The 12,680-nt window shown below is 41.7% G+C and overlaps 1 protein-coding gene across 1 annotated transcript; it reads right to left on the bottom strand.

The window, feature by feature from the left end:
* eef1a1l3 (eukaryotic translation elongation factor 1 alpha 1, like 3) lies at positions 1-6,726 on the bottom strand. The gene is made up of 7 exons (XM_028804403.2): positions 6,387-6,726; positions 1,756-1,935; positions 1,318-1,614; positions 1,085-1,235; positions 753-1,009; positions 391-625; positions 1-234 (listed from the first exon to the last, which is right to left on the bottom strand). The coding sequence occupies exons 1-7, from the start codon at positions 6,528-6,530 to the stop codon at positions 131-133; spliced, it is 1,368 nt and encodes a 455-aa protein (XP_028660236.1). The 5' UTR covers positions 6,531-6,726; the 3' UTR covers positions 1-130.
* Positions 6,727-12,680: the final 5,954 nt, after the last annotated feature.

Here is a 12,680-nt window from a genome sequence, read left to right as displayed (position 1 = left end):
GAGAAACTTCCAAAACCAAGGTTTATTATTAATAGTGAACAAAAAATTACCACAGCAATGTTTTGCCTTTGAAGTTACAGAAAACCAGTTGATCCATACTTAAACATTCTGTATTATTCTAGAGAACTATTCACTTTATATTCTGCACCAACTTCTTGGTAGTCTCCCTCTTCTCCACAGACTTGACGACACCCACAGCCACAGTTTGTTTCAGGTCCCGCGCAGCAAAGCGTCCTATGGTTTAGAGCGAGAATGTTTAGATGCATCCCATAATTACAGCTTAAATTGTTTACAGAAGAACCTTTGGAAGGCTTTTAAGCCACACTAGTATAAAAAACACCAACCGGTTTGATACTAGGCTGGAATTTGGCATAATAGGCATGTGCTTACCCAGTGGTGGATACTCCAAGAAGCTCTCCACACAAAGGGGTTTCTTGGGAACCAGCTTAATGATGGCTGCATTGCCTGAAATTAATGTTACAGGCTTGTCCTCCAATTTTTTGCCAGACCTTCTGTCAAGCTTTTCAGTCAGCTCTGCAAACGTGCAGGTAACATGTGCAGTGTGGCAGTCTATCACTGGCGAGTATCCAGCCTTTATGAAGCCAGGATGATTAAGTATTATTACCTGAAACAAGGCAACAGTAGTCATATGCAAGTGCGGAGAAAATCTGATTCAAAATATCCGGAAATAAGATACTGAATCTTTAAGTTAGGATTTAGAATCACGATTTAAAAAGTAATCCAATGTATACCTGGGCTGTAAAACCTGAAGCATCAATTGGTGCATTATTCTGGGCATTGCCTGCAACATCACCTCGACGCAGATTCTGCACAGACACATTCTTTATATTGAATCCCACATTGTGGCCTGGAAAGGCGGCCTGCATACCTTGGTGATGCATTTCAATGGACTTCACTTCTGCTGTAATATTAGCAGGAGAGAAGGACACTTGCATACCGGGTTTTAGGATGCCCGTCTCAACTCTGCCTACGGGCACAGTGCCAATACCTGAAAACGTTCACACACTGTTAAAGCAAAAATCAAGTATGCACTTGCACCTTCAACTAAAGTTAGCTTACATACCTCTAATTTTATAAACATCTTGCAAGGGCAGCCGTAATGGTTTGTTAGTCAAGCGAACTGGAGGGGAAATGGAATCCAAAACTTCAAGTAAGGTTTGTCCACTTTTATTCCCTTCTTTTCGTCTTATTTTCCATCCCTTGAACCAAGGCATCTAAAAAATTTCCCCAAGGTACATTAGCATTTACAATCTCCATTAAAATACAAACTTCCTACCCTCTAACCCCAATGCAAACCTTTTGGCTCATAGATAACATGTTCTCCCCAGTCCATCCAGACACCGGCACAAAGGGGACAGCTGCAGGATCATAGCCGATCCTCTTTAAGAAGACGGACACATTTGTAACAACTTCATTAAACCGCTTCTGGCAGTAAGGGGGCTCAGTCAGGTCCATCTTATTCACACACACAATAAGCTGCTTTACACCCAATGTGTATGCCAGCAATGCATGTTCTCTTGTTTGGCCACTTCGGGAAACCCCAGCTTCAAACTCCCCTTTTGCTGCAGAGACAACCAGAAGTGCAGCATCTGCCTGTATAAAAAACACAAATTCAGCTTCCATCTACCCATTAATATTCCATCATCTACAGAGGGTGGCTTCCAGCTGTATTCTATTTACAGTAGGGAATCAACCTTGCACAGTAATCCAAGTTGACACAGTCTAGAAAATTACCTGGGATGTTCCTGTAAGCATGTTTTTAATGAAGTCCCGGTGTCCAGGGGCGTCTATGATGGTGATGTTATACTTCTGTGTTGTAAACTTCCACAAGGAAATGTCAATAGTAATGCCTCTCTCTCGCTCAGCTTTAAGTTTGTCCAATACCCAGGCATACTTGAAGGAACCCTTTCCAATCTGGAGAGGAGGAAATATATAGTTAATAAGCAACATTCCCAAATACACAAGTACAAACTTGTATGATGCACAAGGCACACTATTACGACCCAGCAGTTAGAATGCTTTTGTGGTTTAAATCCTAAAATCATGAGCTACCAAGTACTAAATATAAAAACAGATTTGTCAATAGCTAGTCCTTCACTCCAAAGAATACAGTAGTATACAAATCACAGATCAAAGATGTGTAAAGCACTCCACCTAGCAGTATCAGGAAAGCAAAACTTGAAGCTTTAGTGCTTGGCTTGTACTATCAGCCTTCAATACTCCTATAAAACTAGTGTGAAATCCAAAGAGGTCACACTTTAGCGGAAGTGAAAACCTGTATTAGGTTATTAAGACCCTGGGTGGTGGCAGCAAACAGTAATTTTGCTCCGCACCAATTAATTCTTTAATAATAATTCTTTGCATTTATATAGTGCTTTTCTCACTACTCAAAGCGCTCAGCAATTGCAGGTTAAGGGCCTTGCTGAAGGGCCCATCAGAGCAGAGTCCCTTTTGGCATTTACGGGATTCGAACCGGCAACCTTCCGATTGCCAGTGCATATCCCTAGCCTCAGAGCCACCACTCGAATGGCATTGCAAGCAGAAAACTTTCTAAAGCTACAGTTGTGGTACCCTGCAGTAACCCTTAATGTTTAAATACATGCGGATACTAAGATTAGGTCTTCAAGCATAGAAGGTAGACTGGCTTGTGCTGAACACAACCCAATATACTATACCATTTTAAACTAGTAACTTTGAAAGTCAGCATGCCTTAAATATTAACCACCACATTTAAACCTAAAGGTTGTGGGTTCAAATCCTGCGACTGACTAATCAGCCAATCCCTTCACCTGCCTGTACTCAAATTAGAAACAGTTCACCAATTGTATCTCAACGTTATAAATCCCCATGGATACACAGCCAAATAAGTAGACAATTTTGTCCAAAATATTCATACTTCAGTGCATTCAACATCACAGAAATAGCAAAGAAATTAAACACTGACACCACATCTCATTGTGTAGTTATCACATTTCACAATAAGCACATTGAGCATTGAAAAGTATATAAATAAAATGGAGTATTTTAAACAAAACCTGTAAATCCTACTCCATAGAAAAGATACAAGCACATTCCGTAACACCTTTAATGGATTAAACGTGCTAAAATCTTAACAGTGGCACCCCACGGCAGCAATGGAAAATGGGCAACACCATATTTATGCTGCAGTATGTACTAAAATAAAATGTATCTAGTACAGGTGTGGACAGATTCAGTCCTGGAGGGCCGCAGTGGCTGCAGGTTTTTGCTCCAACCCAGTTGCTTAATAAGAAGCCCTTATTGCTCAAGTAACACTTCAGCTTCACTTTAGTGGTCTCACTCGTTAAGATTTTGAACCCTTATTGCTTATTTTAGTCTTAAACAGCTGTATTCTTAGTTTTTAATTGCTCCTAATTAGCAATACCATGCCAATGACAAAAGAGACCAGCATTTCTCCATTTAGCTTGTTTTCATTTACACCTCTATCACACACACTATTTGGTTTAATACTTGGAAAGTGGAGAAAAGTGAAGCACAGAACTACTCATCTGTTTTAGACTGAATCATTTGGATAATATCCTTAGAAAGGAAAATATAGGATACGAGAATGACCTGACATGGCAGTGTTAAAGCACTAGCAAGCCATGCAATTAAATAATTGACAAGGATTGTTTTTTAATTAAGCAACTGGGTTGGAACAAAAACCTGCAACCACTGCGGCCCTCCAGGACTGAATCTGCCCACCGCTGATCTAGTAGCTACACCTACACCAGTGTTTCCCAAACTCGGTCCTGGTGAACCCCTGTGGCTGCAGGTTTTTGTTCCAACTAGATTCCTAATCAGTGACAGCACTGATCTCATTTAATTAACTGGGATTTTCTCTTCTATGCCTTTCTGAATGTCAAATAAAAGCAGCATGATTTTTACATTTAAGACCTTTAGAAATATTTCTGCTTTTGCTATATAGATTTAAATGCTCAACTCTTGATTTCATTATACTTTGCCCTTTCTCTGCAGTCCTTGTTGCATCTTAATGACAATTTAAAATGAGCAGAGCAGACACCCAGGCAAACCACTAAATCAAAGGCTGCAAGTACTTTAGCAACTGACCCACTGAGTAAATAATGTATTAGAACAGGGGTAGGCAACGTCGGTCCTGGAGTGCCACAGTATGTGCAGGTTTTTGTTCCAACCCAGTTCCTTAACGAGAACTCATTTATTGCTGATGAAGCACATTTTGCTTAAGTGACATTTTAATGCTTCATTTTAGTGGTCTCGCTTGTTAAGGTTCTTCAACCTTAATTGCTTATTTCAATCTTAAACTGCTGCATTCAGTGTTTTAATTGCTCCTTATTAGCAATAAGATTTAAAAGACAAAGCAGCCAGCAGTTCTCCAGCTAGCTTTTTTCCAATTACATCTGTGTGTGTTCATCATGCACGGTTTGATTTAATAAAACAAAAAATGTGACAGACTGAAAATGATCTGTTTTAGGCTTCAAATCATTTGGATGATATCCTTGGAAAGGAAAAAAATCTACGATATAAAAGCCTTACATTGCACAGACTAACAAGCCATAAAATTAAATAAGGTCTGAGATTGGCAATGATTGGTTTGTAATTAAGCAATTGGGTTGAATGAAAACCTGTAGCCACTGCGGCTCACCGGGACCGACATTGCCTACCCCTGTTTTACATCTTATTGCTAATAAGGAGCAATTAAAACACTGAATGCAGCAGTTTAAGATTGAAATAAGCAATTAAGGTTGGAGAACCTTAACAAGCGAGACCACTAAAATGAAGCATTAAAATGTCACTTAAGCAATATGTGCTTCATCAGCAATAATTGAGTTCTCGTTAAGGAACTGGGTTGGAACAAAAACCTGCACATACTGTGGCACTCCAGGACCGACGTTGCCTACCCCTGTATTAGAAGACCTAGAAAAGTAGAATGAAAATCAAGATAAAAATACTGTTAAGAAATACATTATTCCTATATAACTGCTTGGTACATATTTAAGCAAACTTGGTTTTCTAATTTCTATATTGTTCCCTAAACACAGAACTTGGTAAATTATCAGTTCACTTAATTAGCCCAAGAGTTCAATTAAAAACAAGCTGGTTGGAACAAAAACCTGCAGCCACAGGAGTTCACCAGGACCGAGTTTGGGAAACACTGACCTACACTATTAGACACAAACCGATAACCATCTTACTGCAAGTGCGACATTTTAACTACAATAAGTCAGTGACGTCCCGTAAGGTTCATGGCTGGCGACTCCTTCAGAGTCAGATTTACAAATCTATGAACCCCAAAGAGTAGCTTATTCGCTTTTCAATTAGCAGCCAGCATGCACATTGACTACTGGTTATGCGTTTTATTTTTCACACACACGGTACATATTTGGATAAGCAAGAACGTTAAATTTATAGCGACAAGAGAGCGCATTTGCTCCTCACCTTCCATGTGTTCTAAATATGCCGTTTCAATTCCACAATTCATACTCAATTCAATACAAATTAAACTATCGAGTGGTGTACAAAAAAAGGATTTCAGTTTTGACCTTAAATTTAGTTTTTTAAAGCTTAAAATTCTGATGCTTTAAAATATTTGTGTTGATTAGTATGAAAATTTGATTCAAGGTCAAAATTGTTTAAAAATTTTTTTACCTTTAATTTGCAAATTAAGTCCATGCGCCTATCCTCCATAAAAAGGCTCCCTCTTTCTTGTAAGAGCCCTCCCAGTTTCACTTTAGTTTTAAAAATCTTAATCTTCCATTTTGGCAGTCAGTCGGAACAAAAAAATAAAGGGCCCGCTGCAGTGCACTTGACTTTCTGATGTCGCCTCTGCGTAGAACAGCAGCAGCCACGAGCACCTGTTGGGCCCACATGTGCCCTCATCAGGGCGACACGGTAGTATACCTCACCTTGTGTCTTTTTACTGCGGCTTTATGGCCGAACAACAAGTCTAAATAGGTCACACACATTCATTAAAGATATTAGCCAGACTGGAACGTCAGGATGTATAATAAACGGTTCTGCAAACATTGACGACATACAGAGAGACAGCCACGGGCACGCGCCAACTCCCTGCATCAGCCCAGTGTGCGAGGGGAAAGCGCAGTCCGAGGCGGGGTTTGCACAGGAAATGCGCCAATTAAGCGATTTTGACTATGAAAATGTTATTGGAATCGTACAGAAAATAAATTTATAGCACAGTAGACAATTTTACACGATTGCAATTTGGTTTTTCTATTTTTCATTTGCCTCCCCGGACTTTCATCTTTACGCGGCAACGGGCTGCGTCAGGAAGACACACAAGAGGCGGTGGGTTTCCCGCGCGCTCTCCACCAATCCCCAGCCAGCGGCGCTTTCGGCGGGCTCCTTACCTGCACGGCCGCCTTCTCCAGTTTCTCAATAGTCCGCGGATCGACACCACCGCACTTGTAGATCAAATGGCCAGTGGTGGTAGACTTTCCGCTGTCTACGTGGCCAATGATCACCACGTTAATATGAAGGCGTTCTTTTGGCATCGCTAAAGTATGTTGGTTGTTTTTAATTATTTTAATAATAAGCGCGTTTATTTACACAAAAGCAAACTTATATCTAGCGCACCAGACGCCCGCTGCCAGGCCGCTCTTATACGGCCCGCAGCATAATGACGCTGAACGAGTGGCAGCTGAGCACGCGTGCTCGGTGATTGTCCGACCAGGTGTGTTCAACTTCATGTCTCGCTTTTGAAAAAGAAAACAAAAACTGAAAATGTAAGCATCGGGTTGAAGATTTCCAAAGCAGGTAAGAACAAACGCGGCATTTGCAATCTTGATGTAGAATGTTAATTAACCATCACGTGTTGGTTTGAGACCCCTACATCTGTAGGCAGTATAGCTGTTGGGACTTTCCATTCAACGATACGATAATTTATCAAGGATTTCTTATATAGCTTGAATAAATATTAGGTGGACTTTTATTATTATTATTATTATCTTAGAGGGAAAGTGGTTTGGTACAGGAAAGTACAAAATATCCTCAATCCAACATAAAATAATATTAATAATTTAGAATTCAGCAACATGCCCACAATTGACAAAATTTGAAATGCTTTAAGCTCATCTCATAAGTCTGTTGCCCTTGGCCTTCAGAAACCTGAATCTTCAGCCAGATGGCAACGAAGGAAATGTGGGATAAAGAGGACAACGACTGTCTGATAGAATTGAGTTGGCTTTCTTTCTAACTTGTTTGTAAATACAACTCAATGACAGGTTTGCTGCAAAATATCCTTTTACTGTTAATTTTTTAAATGTTAAGATAGTATATATTCATAATGCAGACCAGTTTGAAAACAAGGTGTATTTATAAACAAATTTCATCCATCCATTATCCAACCCGCTATATCCTAAGTACAGGGTCACGGGGGTCTGCTGGAGCCAATCCCAACCAACACAGGGCACAAGGCAGGAAACAAACCCCGGATAGGGCGCCAGCCCCCCCGCAGGGCACACACACCTATTACAATTTAGAATCACCAATGCCCCTAACCTGCATGTCTTTGGACTGTGGGAGGAAACCCACGCAGACACGGGGGAGAACATGCAAACTCCACACAGGGAGGACCCAGGAAGTGAACCCAGGCCTCCTTACTGCGGGCAGCAGCGCTACCCACTGTGCCACCCATAAACAAATGTATTATATCCATCCATCCATCCATTATCCAACCCGCTATATCCTAAGTACAGGGTCACAGGGGTCTGCTGGAGCCAATCCCAACCAACAAAGGGCGCAAGGCAGGAAACAAACCCCGGGCAGGGCACCAGCCCACTGCAGTCTTTTAAATTTAGTTTTATAAAATGTGCAGAGGTTGAATAAACCCAGAAAGTTGCTACTTTTTTTTTTAAATTTTATTGAATTTATTGTAATCATTCCATACAAATAGATGCATCTTTACAAAAAATAGGATTGAAAACAAATCAACCCCAAAGAGAAAGAGAGCATGACCAACAGAATAACACTTAAAGGTAGTAAAAATAAATAAATTGATGAGATTAACTGGCGGATAAAGATAAATGGAGAAAATAAAGAGATGGGAAGAGAATTTACTTCCTCAGTGCTTTAAGAGCTTATCTATATATATAAAATCCCTTTGTGCGTCCTGGTGTCCGTGTGTGGGTGTCTTCTGGTGAAGTGCGCATGCGCAGGGTACGGTGCGATGCGCGATATTACTGTCAGAGAAAGTTACAGGCGTTTTACGGAAATACAAACCAGTATTACTGCGAGAGGAAATTAAAGGTACACAATACAGTGACGCATATTAGAGCCACATACAAGCCAGTATTACTGTCAGAGGAGATTAAAGGCGTATTACCGACGCGCACGCCTGTATTACCGCCAGAGAAAATTAAAGGTATATTACGGACGTACAAGGCAGCGGACGTACAAGACGGTATCCTTCAATAAGGGCGCGCACAAAAAGGCGAGCCTCAAAAGGGCGACCTCAATTGGGCGCAGCGAATAAAGGCGCGCGTAAATAAAGATCTGCACCTTTGTTACTCTTCACATATTCCAGAGCCATTTGAACTATTATCTACGAACGCCTTTATTCGCCGCGCTCAATTGAGGTCGCCCCTTCAAAGCTCGCCTTTTTGTGCGCGCCCTTATTGAATAGAGCCATACAAGACAGTATTACTGTCACAAAAAATTAAAGACACACAATACACAGCGACAGCCCACGAAGAACGGTCAGCTCAGCAAGTAAACATCAACAAAAGAAAGGCTGAAAGAAAGAAAAATACGACCAACAAAAAGAATGAGGTCAAAGTCCCTTGCCATTTAATATAGACTGTTCCTACTAATGTTTATGCACTACTGTTCTAGCGCCCGTTATTGTAACGGGCTAAATGACTAGTTCTAAAATATTATTGATTAGATCCTGCCAGGTTTTGAAATAGTTCTGCACAGATCCTCTAACTGAGAATTTGATTTTTTCCAATTTCAAATAATATACAACATCAGTTACTGACTGACTTAAAAGAGGAGAGTTAGGATTCTTCCCGTTTAGCAAAATAAGTCTGTGTGCCAATAGTGTAGTGAAGGCGATCACCATTTGCTTGTCCTTCTCCACTTTAAGCCCATCTGGAAGAACACCAAACACAGCTGTTAATGGGTTAGGAGGGACTGGGACACCAAGGCTGTCTGAAAGGCCGAAAATTACTAATTTGTACAGGTGATGCAGGATGCTGTCTTTTTGGTTGTATTGCTGTGTATGTCTAGTAGAGTCCCCAAACTTGTCTGCAGTACATTTCAAAGACGTATTAAATTGTTCTTGCTGGAATTTAAACTCATTTTTCAAGGCATACAAATTAATTAAATGAATGTATTTATCAGCTTTGAATCTTGCAATGTTTTGCTATCCTCTTTAATAAAACCCCTGTGTGCGTCCAGTGTCCGTGTGTGTGTGTGTGTGTGTCTTCTGCTGAAGTGCGCATGCGCAGGGCACGGTGCGATGCTTCAAAGGCTGCCTGACGCGTCACACAAGACAGAGAGGGCGGGACCTATAAAATATCGCGTGGCCGATCCAATCGGATTTCGGTAAATGAGGTAAGACCTAAAACAGAAAACACGAGAAATCCAATCGGGTACTGAGACGTGGAGACCAGCTTCCCCATTGTTGTGCAAGTGTTCACTCTGAGGATGTCAGATTTGCGATTAAGAAGCTTGGCCCGGTAAAGTGTCAGTCGTCAAAAGTCAATACAATGACTTTTAAAAATAGATTTATTTTCGCGCACATTACATCAGTTGCTGGGGAGAATCTGCTGATTGCCCACCGTTGTGACAGAAAATTAAACGCATATTACGGACAGCAAAGGCAGTATTACTGTCAGAGAAAATTACAGGCATTTTATGGGAAACAATTTAATGAGGTAAAAGGTCCCTTGCCATTTAATATAGACTGTGCCTACTAATGTTTATGGACTGCTGTTCTAGCGCCCGTTATTGTAACGAGCTTAATGTCTAGTAATACAATAAATCAACAATGGCTGATCATTTTTTTCCTTTGCATTTAGTACTATAAATATAAGGAGTAAGGACCCAGTCTTCCACATGTCAATTGTAATATTTTATCCAACCCGCTGTATCCTAACTACAGGGTCACGGGGGGTCTGCTGGAGCCAATCCCAGCCAACACAGGGCACAAGGCAGGAAACAAACCCTGGGCAGGGTACAAACACACACACACACCAGGGACAATTTAGAATCACCAATGCACCTAACCTGCATGTCTTTGGACTGTGGGAGGAAACCCACGCAGACACGGGGAGAACATGCAAACTCCACGCAGGGAGGACCTGGGAAGTGAACCTCAGGTCTCCTTACTGCATGGCTCCCCACTGCGCCACTGTGCTGCCCTGTAATATTTTATTTTAAGCAAAATTCCAGTGTAAAGTTGAAAATTGAGCTTTTGACCCTTTAGACCTCTCATTTCTCATACTGTATGACATCTGTTTTATGTATTATTATGAAAATAAATGGAAAATGCATAAATGTAATGTACACATCCACCCCATATGATCACTGCCATTACAATCCATTGACAGGTTGACTTTTTTTTTCTATTTCTTATAACCTAGTTGCATTTATTATTAAATATACATATATAGTAGGACAATTGTATCACGTTGTGTGCAAGGCCATCCAATCTCATATGAATGTGCACTTAATTCCAAAGCACTTCCATTTTATGTTCAGTATTGTCAGATTGTTAATGAGGCTATAACATATTTTAATGGTGTTCTTTTTATTGCATTCATGCACACTCCTTATTCTGTAGATGTTATTAGGCCTGGGGTGATTGTGTCTCATATTTATATTCATCTCAGACTGTGCATAAAGCTATCTCATCTAATGCTGATATTAACCCAGCAGAGGTCTAACATGTTTACGTGCTAATGCATTAAGAATTTGACGTTGCATTTGCTTGGCACAATATGTAGCAGGTTTGTTAAAGATGGTGAAGAGAGGACAAGGATATATTGAAACTCTAATTGTATTCAACAGCAATGTTAAAAAAGAACTCCTTTAGAGTTTAAGTTGAGGTCAAAATTAACATATTTGGCCTTGGGAGGCAAACATCATGCTGCATATTTTGTATCCATCCATCCATCCTCTTCTGCTTATCGAGGTCGGGTCGCGGGGGCAGCAGCTTGAGCAGAGATACTCAGACTTCCCTCTCCCCAGCCACTTCTTCTAGCTCTTCCGGGTGAATCCCGAGGCGTTCCCAGGAGAGCCGGGAGACATAGTCCCTCCAGCGTGTCCTGGGTCTTCCCCTGGGCCTCCTCCTGGTTAGACGTGCCCAGAACACCTCACCAGGGAGGTGTCCAGGAAGCGTCCTGATCAGATGCCCGAGCCACCTCATCTGACTCCTCTCGATGTGGAGGAGCAGCGACTCTACTCTGAGCCCCTCCCGGATGACTGAGCTTCTCACCCTATCTTTAAGGGAAAGCCCAGACACCCTGCGGAGGAAACTCATTTCAGCCGCTTGTATTCGCGATCTCGTTCTTTCGGTCACTACCCATAGCTCATGACCATAGGTGAGGGTAGGAACTTAGATCGACCGGTAAATTGAGAGCTTTGCCTTATGGCTCAGCTCCTTTTTCACGACGACAGACCGATGCAGCGCCCGCATTACTGCGGACGCCGCACCGATCCGCCTGTCAATCTCACGCTCCATTCTTCCCTCACTCATGAAGAAACCTCACAACAAACCTCCAATGATGAATCAAAACTTTGGACGGGGTTTTCCCTCGCCCAGACGCGGGTCACCGGGGCCCCCCTCTGGAGCCAGGCCGAGCACCTGGTGGCTGGGCCTGTGCCAATGGGGCTCGGCCGGGCACAGCCTGAAGAGGTAACGTGGGTCCCCCTTCCCATGGGCCCACCATCTATGGGAGGGGCCAAGGAGGTCGGGTGCAGTGTGAGTTGGGTGGGGACCTTGGCGGTCTGATCCTCGGCTACAGAAACTGGCATATTTTGTAGTTTGAATCTATTTCTAAATACATTTTCACATGATTTTGAGGGATGATTATGACGGCCACTTTAATCCATTCTCAACACAGATCGAGGATGGGTTTATTCTTTGGAAACAGGCTCTGAAGGGACTTCACATAAATGTAACTGTAAGATCCACATCCACAACTGATTTGAGAGGTCTAAGAGGGGAGATCTCCTCTACCAATGAATGTTTTCGGATTACACCACTATCTGTAGGGTTGTTTAGTAGACATGTCTCTATAGTACAGAGAGAGGGAATCATTGGAAATGGAAGTTTATCTGTTTAAAAGTAACACAAGTAAGTCAAAATAAATAGAAAAATCATTGTGCACCAAGCTGTATTTAACAGAGTAAACCACATAACGCAAGGTAAACCTACCTACTTAATCCAATGCTGCACAGGGCATATGATAGGAAACAACCCTAGACAGAGAAGCAGTCCATCACAGGACCTAATCACACATACAGCTACAGTCACACTCCACCAGAGGCAATTTAAAATCGCCAGTTAATTTAACAAACACTACTTAAGAAATGTTAAAGGAAAACCAGGCAAACCCCACAGAAGCACAGCAAGAATGCACAAACTCCAAGTAGACAACAACGGAGTGTGGGATTTGAACCAAGAATGTGGACTGTTT

The sequence above is a fragment of the Erpetoichthys calabaricus genome, chromosome 6 (genome assembly GCF_900747795.2).
Source record: "Erpetoichthys calabaricus chromosome 6, fErpCal1.3, whole genome shotgun sequence".
NCBI classification, from domain to species: domain Eukaryota; kingdom Metazoa; phylum Chordata; class Cladistia; order Polypteriformes; family Polypteridae; genus Erpetoichthys; species Erpetoichthys calabaricus.
Note: the sequence above shows the minus strand (reverse complement) of the source record. Positions and strands in the feature narration are given on the sequence as shown.